Source organism: Falco biarmicus, chromosome 8 (assembly GCF_023638135.1).
Source record: "Falco biarmicus isolate bFalBia1 chromosome 8, bFalBia1.pri, whole genome shotgun sequence".
Taxonomy (NCBI): Eukaryota; Metazoa; Chordata; class Aves; order Falconiformes; family Falconidae; genus Falco; species Falco biarmicus.
Window position 1 is genome coordinate 45,143,870 of NC_079295.1, and position 13,855 is coordinate 45,157,724.

The 13,855-nt window shown below is 43.6% G+C and overlaps 1 protein-coding gene across 4 annotated transcripts in view; it reads left to right on the top strand.

Moving 5' to 3' along the window:
- The window catches only part of NRG2 (neuregulin 2), a 165,844-nt gene that overhangs the window by 140,421 nt on the left and 11,568 nt on the right, over window positions 1–13,855 (top strand). For 2 of the 4 annotated variants that reach the window (XM_056349357.1, XM_056349360.1), the window contains 2 exons: window positions 150–208; window positions 11,657–11,680. The exons of 1 other annotated variant lie outside the window; for it this stretch is intronic. In XM_056349357.1, coding sequence (XP_056205332.1) covers window positions 150–208; window positions 11,657–11,680 — 83 coding nt within the window. The remainder of the gene's footprint in view (window positions 1–149; window positions 209–11,656; window positions 11,681–13,855) is intronic. One more of the 4 variants, XM_056349359.1, reaches the window with a different exon arrangement.

Here is a 13,855-nt window from a genome sequence, read left to right on the forward strand (position 1 = left end):
GGCTAGGGCTTAGGGATGCAGGTAAGGGTGAAGGCTGAAAGCTGATGGATAGGACTCATGGAAGGGATCAGAAGGGGCCTCAGTTCAGTCTGTTTGGGTGTCATTTTGCTATCTTGTTTCTCTCTCTCTGGTTTTCTTTCTTTCGGTAGGTGTCCGATCGAATTCACAGGAGACCGGTGTCAGCATTTCGCAATGGTCAGCTTCTCCAGTATGTCTCTTTCTACTTCTTTCTCTCCCTGGTTATTGTAGCTCTGTGTTGTGTCCTTAAAGCAGGTTCTTCTGTTCTCCAAGAGCCCTCTTCCTGTCTTGTGCACTCCCAGCTCTGCTTGGCCCTAAGAGGAGCTGTGATCGTGTTCAAGAGGAGAATCGGGGCTCCTGTCATCTCCCCATTTGTTAGAATGGGTTCTGCTTTCATTTCTGATTGAATGTAATGTTGCTTGCTCTTTTCATGCAAAATGCAAATAAGGCACAAGGTTATGTGGTGTGCTGTGTGAGAACAGTCTGTGTGGTAAGCTCTACCTGCTAGCATTACTGTCTCAAGATGGGCTATGACGTGCAGTGCAAGAGATGTACCTTTTCCCATGGCTCTTGTGAGGGGGTGTGTGAGTCTCTTTGTATGAACTGAGAAAACCATGGGGGAGGGCTGTAGTGAAACTTGCCCTGAGGTGAGGATGCTAAACCAAGCATCCGTGCTGTTCAGGTGAGATGGTTGGAGGCTGGTTCATAGGCAGGTCCTGGAGCTTGGCAGGAAGGCTGGACAGGGCACACATGCATGCCTGGAGCCCCAGAGATTGGTCACACTGGTGGCTGCCACTGTCCCAGGGCTTCCCATGCCTCAGTGCCATGCCAGATATGGGCTAAATCTGCTGACTGGGCATCTCAGACCATATCCCTCCTCGATACAGAGATGTTCGTGTCTCTCCTAAGGGGCTGGACAACCTTGCATATGGGGTTGTGTCTAACAACAGTGACTGATCCTTTAACCTCATATTCAGTAGGTGTAAATATCCCACTGATGCTGGGACACAGTCTGAAGAGCCTTTGCGCTTAATGCTTCCCAGTGTCTAGTTTCCAGTTCCTACAGTCTCTAGGTCTCCAGTGATGCCTCGCTTATAGATATCACCAGTTCATTTTGTTCAAGGCAGGTAACTTCTCTGGGTCCATATTCAGTGTCCCAGCATCGGTGGGATCCTGGTCTGGGCAAGGACTGACCTGAAAGGAGGTGCAATTACAGCGCAGGGCATCACCCATGGTGACCCTCTGTGTGACCCATCCTGCCTCCATGCTGGCTGTGCGGACCACCACAAATGGTGATTTTACAGAGGCTTTTTAAAAAGAGCCACAAAAGAGGCTTTAATTAGAGGGAACCAGAGGAGAAATGCCTCTCCATGATGACTCTTTGATTGCCAGTACCCCTTCTCCCATGCTCTGTAAGAAATCCAGCAGCCCTCCTCCTGAACTGGCAGTAGCAGGAGCCTCATTAGCACGTGCTAATAGCCGGCAAGCCTCCCATTAGTCTCCCTTCTGCAGAGTATACAGACAAGAAGCAAATGGGCTTTGTGAGGCCCCTGGGACAACTTGATGTTTTTACATTGCCTTTTGTTCCAAATTGCCTTCCAAAGTTGAAACCTCCATTGATTTATTTTCAGACTAAAACATCCAAGTAAGCTCTTTTTAAAATGACAAAACAAAGCATTCTGTTTTGATCTTTAACCTGATGCAAAAGTGTTCCCTTTCCACTTTTAAGCCTGTGGTATCAGGGATCCCTGCTGCAGACAGCAGTGGGATGCTCACCTGACGCAGCTGATTTGTAGCATGCTTCATGGTGTGGTGTCCAACTGGCTTAAACGTTATTGTTGCCATGCTGCAAAACCGACACGGGTGAAAATGAGTTTTATGTCAGGAAAATGCCTTTTCAGAACATTAATGGCAAGAGTAAATGGCATGTGTTTTTTCCCCGGCCTGCAGAGTGCTGCTTTTTATGGGAATGAGATTTGTTTAAATTTTATTCATGTGTTAGAGGAACAATGCCAACTTTAAAGCTGACACATGTACATTTCCTTAACTCAATTCTGCTTTAACCGCAGTATAGTAAGGTAAAAACAGCTTAACAATCCAGGTTACCTGTCTGAACTTGGATAAAAATCATCTAAGATGATGATTCATGTATGTTTATAGCTGTTTTCACTTTCAGGTCATAGTTGGGTAATACATGTAACAGCAACACTGCAGAAAAGCATGCACTGAACTTGGTGTTCTTCTGAATAGGAAAGGCATTTTACTTGAATCTGGACTCTGCAAATGCTTACTTTCTAGTTTAATCAATAATTAGGGCACAGTAGAAGTTACTGCTGCTCTGTAATTCACTCAGTACTTCATCCCATATGGGTTCTGACAGGTCAAAAGCTGAAACAGATTAAATGAGGTTCAGGAATTTCCACTGGAAATAAAATAACTCTGTCCTGATTCATGTTTTGAGAACACTGCCAGAACTTGACATATACTTAAACAGTAAATAAGGATGCCTACACTGGTGTTGTTTTAAATGCATTTGGGGTATTTTAGGTTTTCAGGCCTAGATCAGAACCTTCTGATACTTTAACATAAATACTAAATATTGCAATATGACTTTTAGTACGTATATCCCGTGGCTGAGTGAGAGTCCCTGCAGAGGGGACTAAATTTAAGATGCTGTTCTGAAAAGATATAGCAGATAATTTGCCAAATTTGGGGCACAGATGGAGATGGTGCAGCATCCCAGCATCATGCCAGATGTTGTGTATCTTTCTTCTGCTAGCAGCTTCCTATCTCACCAGTTTAAATGCTCATTCAGGTTTTGCTCAGGTAAAACTCGCCACATTCTCTAGGAGTCCGAACTGTCTTTGTCTGTTTGACAGGTAGCTCTGGAGGTTTGTTTTTCTTTGATTGTCTAAAATACCTGCTAGACCACTGCATTTATGAAGATGCAAATTAGATTTATTTAGAAAGGTTTTCTTGCATGTGATGTCTCTCTGTGTTGCTGTTACAACCATATAATCAAGGGACTACTTCCAGACATTTTAGGTCTATACCCTTGCTGCTTGAAAATGAAGAGGAAATGTTAAAGCTTGAGGGTTTTTTTTTCTGTTATGCTCACACTGTTGCTATTTTCTAACAGATTGTACAGAGGAGCTCGCTAGGAGTTGTATATAGCATTTGCTTTTGGTGGGAATTTGCAACAGCAGAATTCAAGCAAGTATCTCGGTGGTTGGTTCCTATCTGCTTATAAGGAGTTTACATTTTATTTTGCTTGCATTCTAACACAGATGTAATGGGAAATGTGTTGAGATACTGCAGAAAAGAAGTGAAGCATGCTAAAACAGCTACTTAGCTGAGAAAAGGGATGTGTAGTGCAGACAGCATCGCTCTGGCCTGGCGAGGTGCCACTGCTGAGCAGGGTTGTTGGACCTGACTGCACCGGCTCTCTGAGCCTGCCTTCACACTAAGCCTGCACTCATCTAAGCCTCTCATGTTCTGTTTTCTAGCAAAGCTCATGCCACAAGGAGATCTAAGGCAGCCCATTTATTTTGCACAGCAGTGGCTAGGTATGTGCAGATAGTTGGCTACCGCCAGTCAGCAGACAGATGATAACCGGCTAAATGGCAGCAACACAGATGAGAGCCTTTGAGACACTGACACACAGTAATCCCACCTCCAGTAAGTATGGGCAAAGAAAACTTAAAAGCTTTAGCCTGTTTATCCTAGGTGAGTTTAGGGCAATATGACAGATGCCTCTCCCACATTCATCAGAACAGAAAACCTACCAGAAGAAGGAAGGAGAGATGTCAGAGCAAACAATTGTGCATTCACTAAGATTATAATAGTTGAAAGGTACATATCTGAGAAGAAAAAGATGTCCAGACTTAAGCCTGGTTAGATCCCTTGTGTCTGTACAGTATTTCACTGATCTCAGTTGGTCTCTGCACACGCCTTCATCCACGCATAAGGAATTGGCTGATGGGTCAAGGTTAGTGGATCATGTCGTCTAGGGTTTAACTAACCTGCAAGAGGAAAGCCTTACAGAGGCTGTGCAATATAACTGAGGCACGTTAAAGAAACATTTAAAGCAGTTTTAATTTAAACTGAAGGAGAATTAATGGCAGTGAACAGAGGGGACCGTGATTGTCTGCAATTACTATATAAAACGGGAATGTCCTGGCAGGTGAGAATATAAAGGATTATTTCCATGGGTGATGAGTCATTAAATCATCCTACTAAATTTTTTTTCACATCAAGGTCTTCATATTTCTATGTCTCCATACAATTGCCATTGCAGATATAATTAATATATATACTGCATTGTACATATGATGGTAAAGTCATCTTGTCCACTAGTTCCAGGAGTTAGATCTTGCAGTTATGATATAACTCCAATGAAACCAGAGGGCGGGGAGATCCTAACTCCAAAATATGATCTAAAGCAGGAATCCTCCCCGATCCTGGCCATGGGGGTTGTGATGTGCAGGCAAGGAGTAACCAGCCATACTGGAAATCTGAGCTCACATCATGAGCTTGTCTTCTGACCCCTATCCTCCCTGCTCCCTGCTTTGCAGCAATAGTGCAGCCAGACACTCATTATTTTTTTTCAGTGGGCTTTTAGAAATTTGTGTTAGAGGTCTGAGTCCAAATTCATACCCCAGGCTTCCTTCATAGTCACCCAAGTTTTGGCAACCAAAGAGGAAGCATTTGTCAAATTGAGCTCCAGTGCTGCCACAAGGATGAGATGTCTCATTCTCCAAGGTGCTGAGGGTGATGAGTACAAACTCAGAGGTTTAGCTGTTGGATGGCTGCCCCAGGACCCTGGTACAGGTAGTACCTGAAGAGTCACAGATCACAGGTGTCTCTGCATGGCTGTCCATGCACTAGTGAGAACAGAATTTTAACACATCAAACAGTTGATGCACAGCCTGAATTAATCCATAGCATTAGTATCCTGGGAGCATTTAGCTTTTGCCATCAGATCTTCATCTCTACTGGTACACATGGGTAAAAATTCAGCAATATCACAAAAGAGTCAGGAAGTCTTTCTAGTACGAGAGCTTCTGGGTGGTACTGGAGACTCACCCAGTTGACAGCTGTCTCCTGGGTCCAGCTTCAAAGACACAATGATGGCTTGCAGCTCTTTGCAGAAGACAAAAGCATGTCCAAAATCATCCTTCCTCTTAAGAAAGTCTTTTTAAAAAAAAAGCTGTTCTGGCACCTGTATTTCATAGCTGCTCTTCTACATCAGATCACAATCTAGCTCTGTCTTCTCTCTCCTACAAGAAACTTTTCTGGTCTTTGTAAAGCCCTGCTGGAAGTTTCAAGTAATTTGCCAGTCTTTGGACTGGCTGATTGTAAAGGTTTTGTAAAACATGTTGGCAGCTATTTCACTTCTGGTGGGGCCAAGATACTAAAAGTTAAACATTGTGAGTGAGAACGTTTATACCTTGCCTAAGTCGGTACATTTGGATCCTTTCACTTGCAGTTTATGGAACAATTTAGAAATTTGGGATGATTTTTTGTGTTTATGCTTGTCTCTTGACTGTGGAATCTGAAATTTCATCTTAACTTTGCTATTTATTCATCACCCAAAATAATTGTCACTGATCCAGAGGAAAATACCATACCATTCATCTTCTTGTTAGTGAAACATTTTCATTTTCTACTTCATGACCTAACTTTAGTTGAAGTCTGTAGCCTGCCTGTAAAAATCCTGGAATAGAGCTGACATTCATATACAATGTAATCTAGCATATTCTCCATTTTTACCCCATATTTCATTCTTGGTTTCTTTACAGATTGACTTTTAATTCATAGTTGGAGTCTTCCTACTGGTCTGCCTTGGAAGCACAGAGTAGCATTTTCTGCTGTCCATTGGGGAGAGCAGGTTTTCTCTTCAACTTTGGGGTCCCCTAAGATTCAGGCATCAAATCCTTTTTCTGAAGGGGAGGAAGGCACTTGCTCTTTTTGCATGTACTCAGTGTAGTGATCTGGAAACACAATGGAGAAGGGCTTGAGCTGAGAAATCAGTCTTGCAGTCACAGACTATCTGGTCAACTCTGCTTGCAGTGGGCGCTGATATGAAAGTGTATCCTGACTTCCCTGCTTGATATGTCTCCCAGGACTCCCTGACTGTAGCCATCAACGTTTGGTGTGATGGGTCTGGCTCCTGATCGATTTGCCGTGTGGCAGGACATTTCCCTGGCATAGGCATTATAGATTCCTTACAACAATAGATGATGAATATGGGTATTTCTAGAGATGAGAACCACCATCTGTTCTTAAGCATCCACCACACCATCACTGGGTGTGATCTATGTAATGATCTCATCAACATGATTCCTGCCCTATCATAACACATTTCCTGCAGATCGGATGTCTGGGTCTTCCTATCAGTCATTCTTGCCAAGGAAATTGCTTTCATAGAGCCTTTCCAGCCAGAAAAGCATAAACATTTCTATTTGCAGTGTCTGCATCAGGCTCTCTGGGCTGGAAACAGAATTGCATGTTCCCACAGTGGCATGCGAACTGGCTCCATCCCTGCTGACTAAACCGCCGTGGAAGCAGAGTGGTGCAGGCTCACTGGGTGAGAGCCTTCTCATTTTTCTGAGGGATGGTCCCGTTCATTCTGAAGTCACCAGGCTGCAGCCAGAGGAATGTTGTTCATCTGACATGTAAAAGTGACCTTTCTGACAGCTGGTTTCTGGACGCTTGCTCCTCACACCAAGGTGCAGTGTCCCTGTGGGCAGAAGGACAAAGGTACCACTTCAAGCTCTTCTGGAAAGGCCTAGATCTGAATTTCAGCTTCTCTGTTCACTTCAATTCAGCAGTAGTTTTCTACCTGTTGATTGCGATATGAAAATGATAAGTGCAAGAATACTATTTCTTACCTATTTTTCTGTTCCCTCCTCCACCTCTTACCCATCTGAATCCTAAACCAACGCTTAGCAACATTTTAAATTCCACAGAGATATTCTGCAGCTTCCTTTCAATGGCACAATAACCACTGACCACTTAATTACAGGGTGATGACTATGCTGTGGTGTGGCTGGGTAATTACAGGGCTTTTGTGGTTTATCATAACAGGGTTATTCCTCTCCCCTGGACAGCAGTACAGGTTACCCTTTGGGATCTCTTAAATTGCACGCTAATCCACAGCAACTTGCTAATTCTCGATCGTTATGTATCTGGACTCTTGAGGCCTAACAAATTATTTTTATTGATACAGTACTGGAGAAGCGAAATAGCTGTGCAGCTTATTGAAAGTTTGCAGACTCTGTACTTGGAGATCCCACTTGGAAACTGCCCAGCCCGTAGCACCAGCACAGGGTTCTCTGTCCCCAGCATCACCGGACTGTCTTGCATTGCTCCCTGTACCCCCTGGGGGAAGCCCGGATATATAATTTATTACCAACAGTCTGTCTTACTGGTCCTCAGATGTTAATCCTCCACTTTGTCTCATGCACTGGAGTGTGCTCTGTGAGTGACCCAGGTAGCCCTCTAGGGTTACCATCTGTGCCTGGGGGCAATAATGCATGCAGTAGTGAAACATCTTAATGACGTTCTTGGGCAGCCTGAAGTCCACCTGACCACAGAACCAGTTTTCACCGCTGTTTGCTGAAGTCTTTTATCCTTCTTAATCATCCTATAAATCTACAGTTCAGTGAGAGCCATTTTGTCTGGAGATGTTCCTCCTATAAGGATATTTTAGATAAGATGGTTTTGTCTGTTCATCTTTTAAAACAGGTAAAACACATTATAGAGAGAAACATGGTCACAAAGTCACTGCAGATCAAATAAGTGTAACATTTTGTCTTCTGTCCAATGATCAGAAAAAAGTCCACCACAAAATTTGACAGACAGTGGGTCCACAGAGTGCCCACCCTACTGGTAGCACCTAAGTCCAACTGAATTTTTTCTTTCAGTCCACATCAGCTGAATGCCAGCCTTCGGGGGACTTGAGTGTAAGGTCCATCTATCACTCGACTCTTCAGCAAGCCCTGCTTTGAACAGCTGAGTGGTACCAATCTGGGTGATGGCATTCAACCTGAATTCCCTGTAGATGTGCTTCAGCTGAGATGAAGAGTGTGAAAATTAAACATTTTTGTTATCTTTTTCATACTTCTTCACTTTTCCCCTTCCTCAGCTCTCCCATGCTTGCTGCCTTTCTCTGTTGGACAGCCTTCTGCCATACATACTGTAGTTAGGTATTTGAACATTTCCAAGCTGCTGGTCCAGCCTCCTTTAGGATCAAAACAGAAAAGCCTAGCTTAGCTTTTAGGTGAAAAAATAACATAAATACTGCAAAGTAATGCCTTAAAGAGGCCAATAGATACTGTTTCCTTAACCCTGATGGCTGCACTGGGAAGAATGGGTTCTATCTTAAGTCCAACATTTTCAGAAAGGTTCAGCAGGCGCATTTGGAATGAGATCTTCCAAAAAACATGTCCCCACTTCAGGTAGTCTGGGGAGTCTCACAGCAGTTCAGGGTGCTCAGCCCTAGCTCCTTGCCATGACTAGGAAGCACGTGTGGAGTTCAGACAGAAGACTGATGGTGTGAGAAAAATAATACACCCGTTTTCTCAGCCTAAAGCTACCTGTAATTTATTTGCATGGTAGCCTTTGGCTATATTGCTTCCAGAGGAGCTTGTCCTATGGGAGCTGGAGAGTGCTACTGTGCTCCGTCAGCGCTCCTGGCATGTATCATTTTGTCTCTGCAGATGGGATTCATCCATGTAATGTTAGCTACCCCAAAGGGTCGCTCTGCCACAAGCCTGGGGTGCAGTACACCCCATTGTAAGCACTGCTGTCAGCACGGAGTGAATCACTGTCTGGAGGAGCTGGAGGACTTACCTGGATCTGATGCCTCCCTCTGTATGATTAGTGGCCACAGAGGAGGCTGTTGCCCAAGGGTTTCTAGGCATCCTCAGAAGCCGAGTCTGCCAGACTGCCAGTCTAACGAGGAGGGTAAAATGCAGGTTGACTTAGCTGTGGCAGGACACAGTGCAGGTGCTACATGTCATGCTAAGCATCTTCTCCACCTAGCAGCAAATATAACTCAAAGCTTTTAAAGATGTATTACTTTTCCTTATCAACCTCTTAAAAAAGCAAAGGAGACTTTCAAACATGGTATGCAGTCAGGAATATCTTTTGCTCCAGACTAAAATAAGTTGTTGTGTCTAGGAGAAATTTTGATTTCTCAAACATGGCTGCTACAGCAAGTGGTATATTATTGATATAAAATAGGCACACACTATGTGGTAAGCCATGTTTGTGAAGATGATACCCCTCTGCTGAATGCAGAATGATTACATTTTGAAGCAACATTTTCCGTGGAGCTGGGGTCATCTCAGTAGCCTCTAGATTGTAACATGTGAATAGTTTTGAACAGTTTGTTCTTTAGAGACAAACCCTCCAAATCCCAGCCTATTCTTGAAGTGTCTTCTCCTTCAGTGTCCCAGCACAGAAGGCAACACCTGCCCAGACTGGGAACAACTCCTGAGCAGGGGGAGAGTTCAGTTACAGGTGATACCAAAGCAATTTCTGTAGCCTGAAATGATGATAGAGGGTTGTTGAGTAGCCATGGACATCAGATGCAGGAGTATAGGCTGGGGCAGGGCTTCCTCTATCTGCAAAGCTACCAGTGGGTTTGTAGGTAGCAGCAGGCACATACATTCCAGCTGCTACACGGTTGCATGGTTTGTCTCCTGCTGAAGAAACCTGTAGCTAAGATCCAATGAGCCAGCTGGCTGTATCTGCTCCGTGGGGCTGGGGAGCCAAAAGAAACTGCAGTTCTGATGTGAGAGGGACAGTGGGAAGTTCCTCAGGTCCTGCCCACCACCTCCGTTTGCACAGGCATTTCTGAGGAAGGGGGGGGCAGGGGCAAAGTTTTGAATTGCACCCATTTGTAGCTGCACTTGTTGCAGCAAATCGTCCTGGAACAGGGAGGAAATGTGGCCCTACAGGCAGTATACAGCTATCAGATGGATCAATAGCGTAGATATATAGATGACATTTAATGTATCTCTGCATGCATTTATCATAGTGTCAGGTGAAACTGTGTGTGTAATTGTAATGTTCCTTAGGAATAGGTCAAGGCTAGATGTGATAACTGAGAGGTTTAGGACAAATGGATTCCATCCAGTTCTCTGCTGCTCACCACATTGTGTCTGTCACTGCAGCTTGTACAAAACGACTGTGAAACACACGGTAGAGTTTGCTGTTCCTTTTGCACAACTGTGAGAAGTGAAGCAGAGAGCAGCCAGGTTTTGTGACCTTTAAATTATACCAAATTTAAAACAACCCAACCCTACCCAAACCCCGTCCCCCCAAAAAAAGCCCAAATGTCAGCATTGATTTGAAGAGAAGAACCTGCTTTAGAAAACATGTTTACATGTTTCGTAATAATTAGTGCTAATTTCCCACCACCTAAATTTTGAACAGCATTGCAAAAGAAAGCAAATATTTCTGTGCAGCAAAAAGCAGTTCCTATGGAAAATGTAGTACATAAATCTGGACCCCTCCAAGCTGCAAATAATCTTGTGTGTATCATGATTGGGAACAGCAGAGCTCACTTTTGTGCACAGTGGTAAGTATGGAGTACTTTAATGTTTTTGTAAGAAAAACTATCTTCAGGTGAGGCCGGTACCAGGAAAATTACTAAAACTGAGGGTACCTGTTATGGATAACTGTGCTGTTGATTCATTAGGCAAACTCCTTTGCTTAGTGTTATCTCTGCAAGATGAATTGCAATCTTACTTGTAATGAATGTGAATCTGAAAGCAGATGCTCCAATCTGTGCTTTTTTCAGCATGCTTGTTGTTTCTAAAACAATGCAGAACCACAGTAGAAGTGAAATGTGAAGATCAGAGACTTGAGGGAAACTTCCAGTGCAATTTGCACTCTTAAATCTGCAAGGGATTCATTGCCTCACCCAGGCAACTAATCACTTGCAGTATCTGTGGTTCAGCTGCAGATCCGTACTGCCAAGAGCAGTGCTCACACGATTGACATGCTGTCAGGTGATTTACAGGCAGTGCTGCCAGATGACGCTGTGCATCCAAGACCAGACTTGAGGTCATGGGCAGCAGAATCGTGCTGGCAGGCCCACATATCTGTCTGCCCAGCACACTTCTTTGGTGCACAGGCCCCCGGGCAGAGAGGGGCGTGTGGAACCATGCAGGGCATATTTTGCCTATAGAAAGTGAATGAATGTTTTTTACCAGGTTCATGCAGCCACTATGTGTTTTGACCTGTTAGGAGTTGTTTCAGAACAAGTGTACATTTTTTTGCCTTTCTTCCCCCACCCCCACCCCCAGCCTAAACTGTGAATTCCATATCAGGTACTAACAAACATAGCTCATCTCAAAAGAATTCATAATTAACTAAAAGAATTCATAATTAACTTCCACTGCAATTTGTTTGGGTCTTTCTTTACATAAGATATGAGCTCTGGTGGGAATTTGAAATGCTCTGAAGCATACACTGTCTTCTGTGTAACTGCTGCTGAGCCTACAGAAAAGCTAACCTGCTGTAACTGCACAGTGTGTGTGTTTATATATTAGAGTTCTCTGACAGACCTGTTTTTCTTTTTCTCTTTCTCTTTCTCTTCCTTGTCTTCTTTCTGCATTGGCAGAGCATCTTGGATTTGAATTAAAGGGTATGGAACAACCATTCATTTATTAATCAGAAGCCATTAAGAGCTGCCCACATATTTATGGCTTTAATGGGATGATTAAAAAATCAACTGTTCTGTTCTCTTCCCTGGCACCAAGATAGATGTTTCGATTGAAAAAAAGAAAACCAACACCAAAACCAAAAACCAACAACAAAGCAAAATACAGAATCTAAATGTAAACCTATAAAAATGCACGTGTGTTTTTAGCAGCACTTTTTTCTTTGTTTCAAGCAGTAGCCTGGTGTGTGTGGCATGAGTGGGATGGTACAATTGCCATACATCTCCTCATTCAACATGCTTTTGTGTATTTAACTGAAAAGCTGGAGTTTGTGTCCATCCGAAAGGCTGCCAGCAGGCACCACTGGGGAATGAGCAGACATTCCAGGAACAGAAAGGCAAGTTTTAGGAAGATCAGGGGCTTTTATAGAAACTACCATAGTGGACGCATTAACCTCCACTGGATCCTACAAAGGGTCAGGACAAGCTTTGCCATTCCTCCTCCCAAAGGTTAGCAGCTTATTTTCGTTCTTTAGCAGGAGGAAATCGTTCCAAGAAAGGTGGCATGAGATGAGTTAGTCTATAAAGCAGTGAGCCCAGGAAAGGCAGTACTCTCCCGTGAGAGTGGAGGGTGTAATGCTGAGCATCATGATGGCAAGCTGAAGTTTGGAAAAACACTGCAGGAACTTAAATGGTTTTAAAGATATGCCTTTTGGCCAATTACCTGCTCCTGCCCAGTTGCTCACAATCATATTATTTTTCTGCCATTCTCCTCAGTCTGTTTTTAGAAATATATCAAGTATTTCTTGAGTAAGAACCTGGGAAAGCAAATCTTTGAGGCTAAGTTTCCTGTGAGTTAACTTAAAAACATTGAATTGGCAATGTCAGTCAGAGCAGATCCTCACATATAGACACTTCAGTTCCACCTCTTTAGAGGTATGGGGACACCAATCTTCATTTCTGGATCCTAAATTGTCTTCTTGGGTCCCTGAGGTGGAGGGACATGCACTAGCTGAAGCTGGAGAAACTTGTCTCATCTGGCTTTTGCATGTCTGATCCACCAGGATTGGTGTGTGTTCTCCAGTATTCATCCCTGCTGCAGAAAACGTGCATTTTGTGGTCAGATGTTTCAGAGAAAGTGGTGCTGCTAATGCTAATACACTTAAATAAACTTTAAATATAAGGATTTTTGACATCCCTTTTTTGTTGACCTTTTGTCCTTTTCCTCGTCCATTCTCAATGTCATCACAGAACCGCACACATCGTGTTCCCAGTCTGCAGTCGTCTCTACTCTGTCATTCGTCTTTCACTTTCATGCGTTGCTGTGACACCCATGGCTGGACTGTGATTCTGTCGGCATTATGTGGCACCACATGGTTTGTTCATAGTGTTTGATGCTGTAGAGTGACGATGCTGCTGATGAAGACGTGGTGTTTGTAGAGTATAGAGACACAAATGGAAAAGTCTTGCTCCAGGATCTTATCTTCTCAAATACAAAACTGTAGTGTGCATTCCTTTATTTTCTTTCTGTCATTGTTGAGATGGTTTTGTGCAACATGAAGATACTGTGTTATCAAGCATCAATTTTAATGAGATGTTAGGAGCCAAGCTAAATTACTATCAGCAGGTGATTCAATTTTTAGTTTTGCAGCAGTGACGCACAGCCTCACACTTCATTGCTTCACATAGCAGAGCTGTAGGTCAAGACAGAGAGGCTAGATCTGCATTTCTGATGAATGGAAACATTCCCCATGCAATGCAGGTGAAGGCTCAGGACAGTCAGACATGCCAGAGTAAGGGTCCCATACAGACATGATCACCAGAACAGGGGTTGTGATTTGAGCCCTGGGCAAAATAATCTGTCTTGTAGGAAATAGGTTAAAAAAACCAAAGGGTGGGGGAAGGGAGCAAGGGGCATAGTTTTGATGGCATTGCGCTTTCTCCCTGCTCCATGGTTCAAAGGGGATGATCTATGGTTGGGGAAAAAGTCTTTGTAGCAAAAAACATAACTGGTGAAGAATCTTTAAAAAAATTGGCTTGATGGATGGGTCCATGGTGAAAACTGACCTCCTGCTCAGCTGTTTTTGGTGGGGATTTTTGTGAAGATAGATTTTGCTGGGTAGTAGCAAAATTCTTGCCTGTTGCCATCTGTAACCAGGA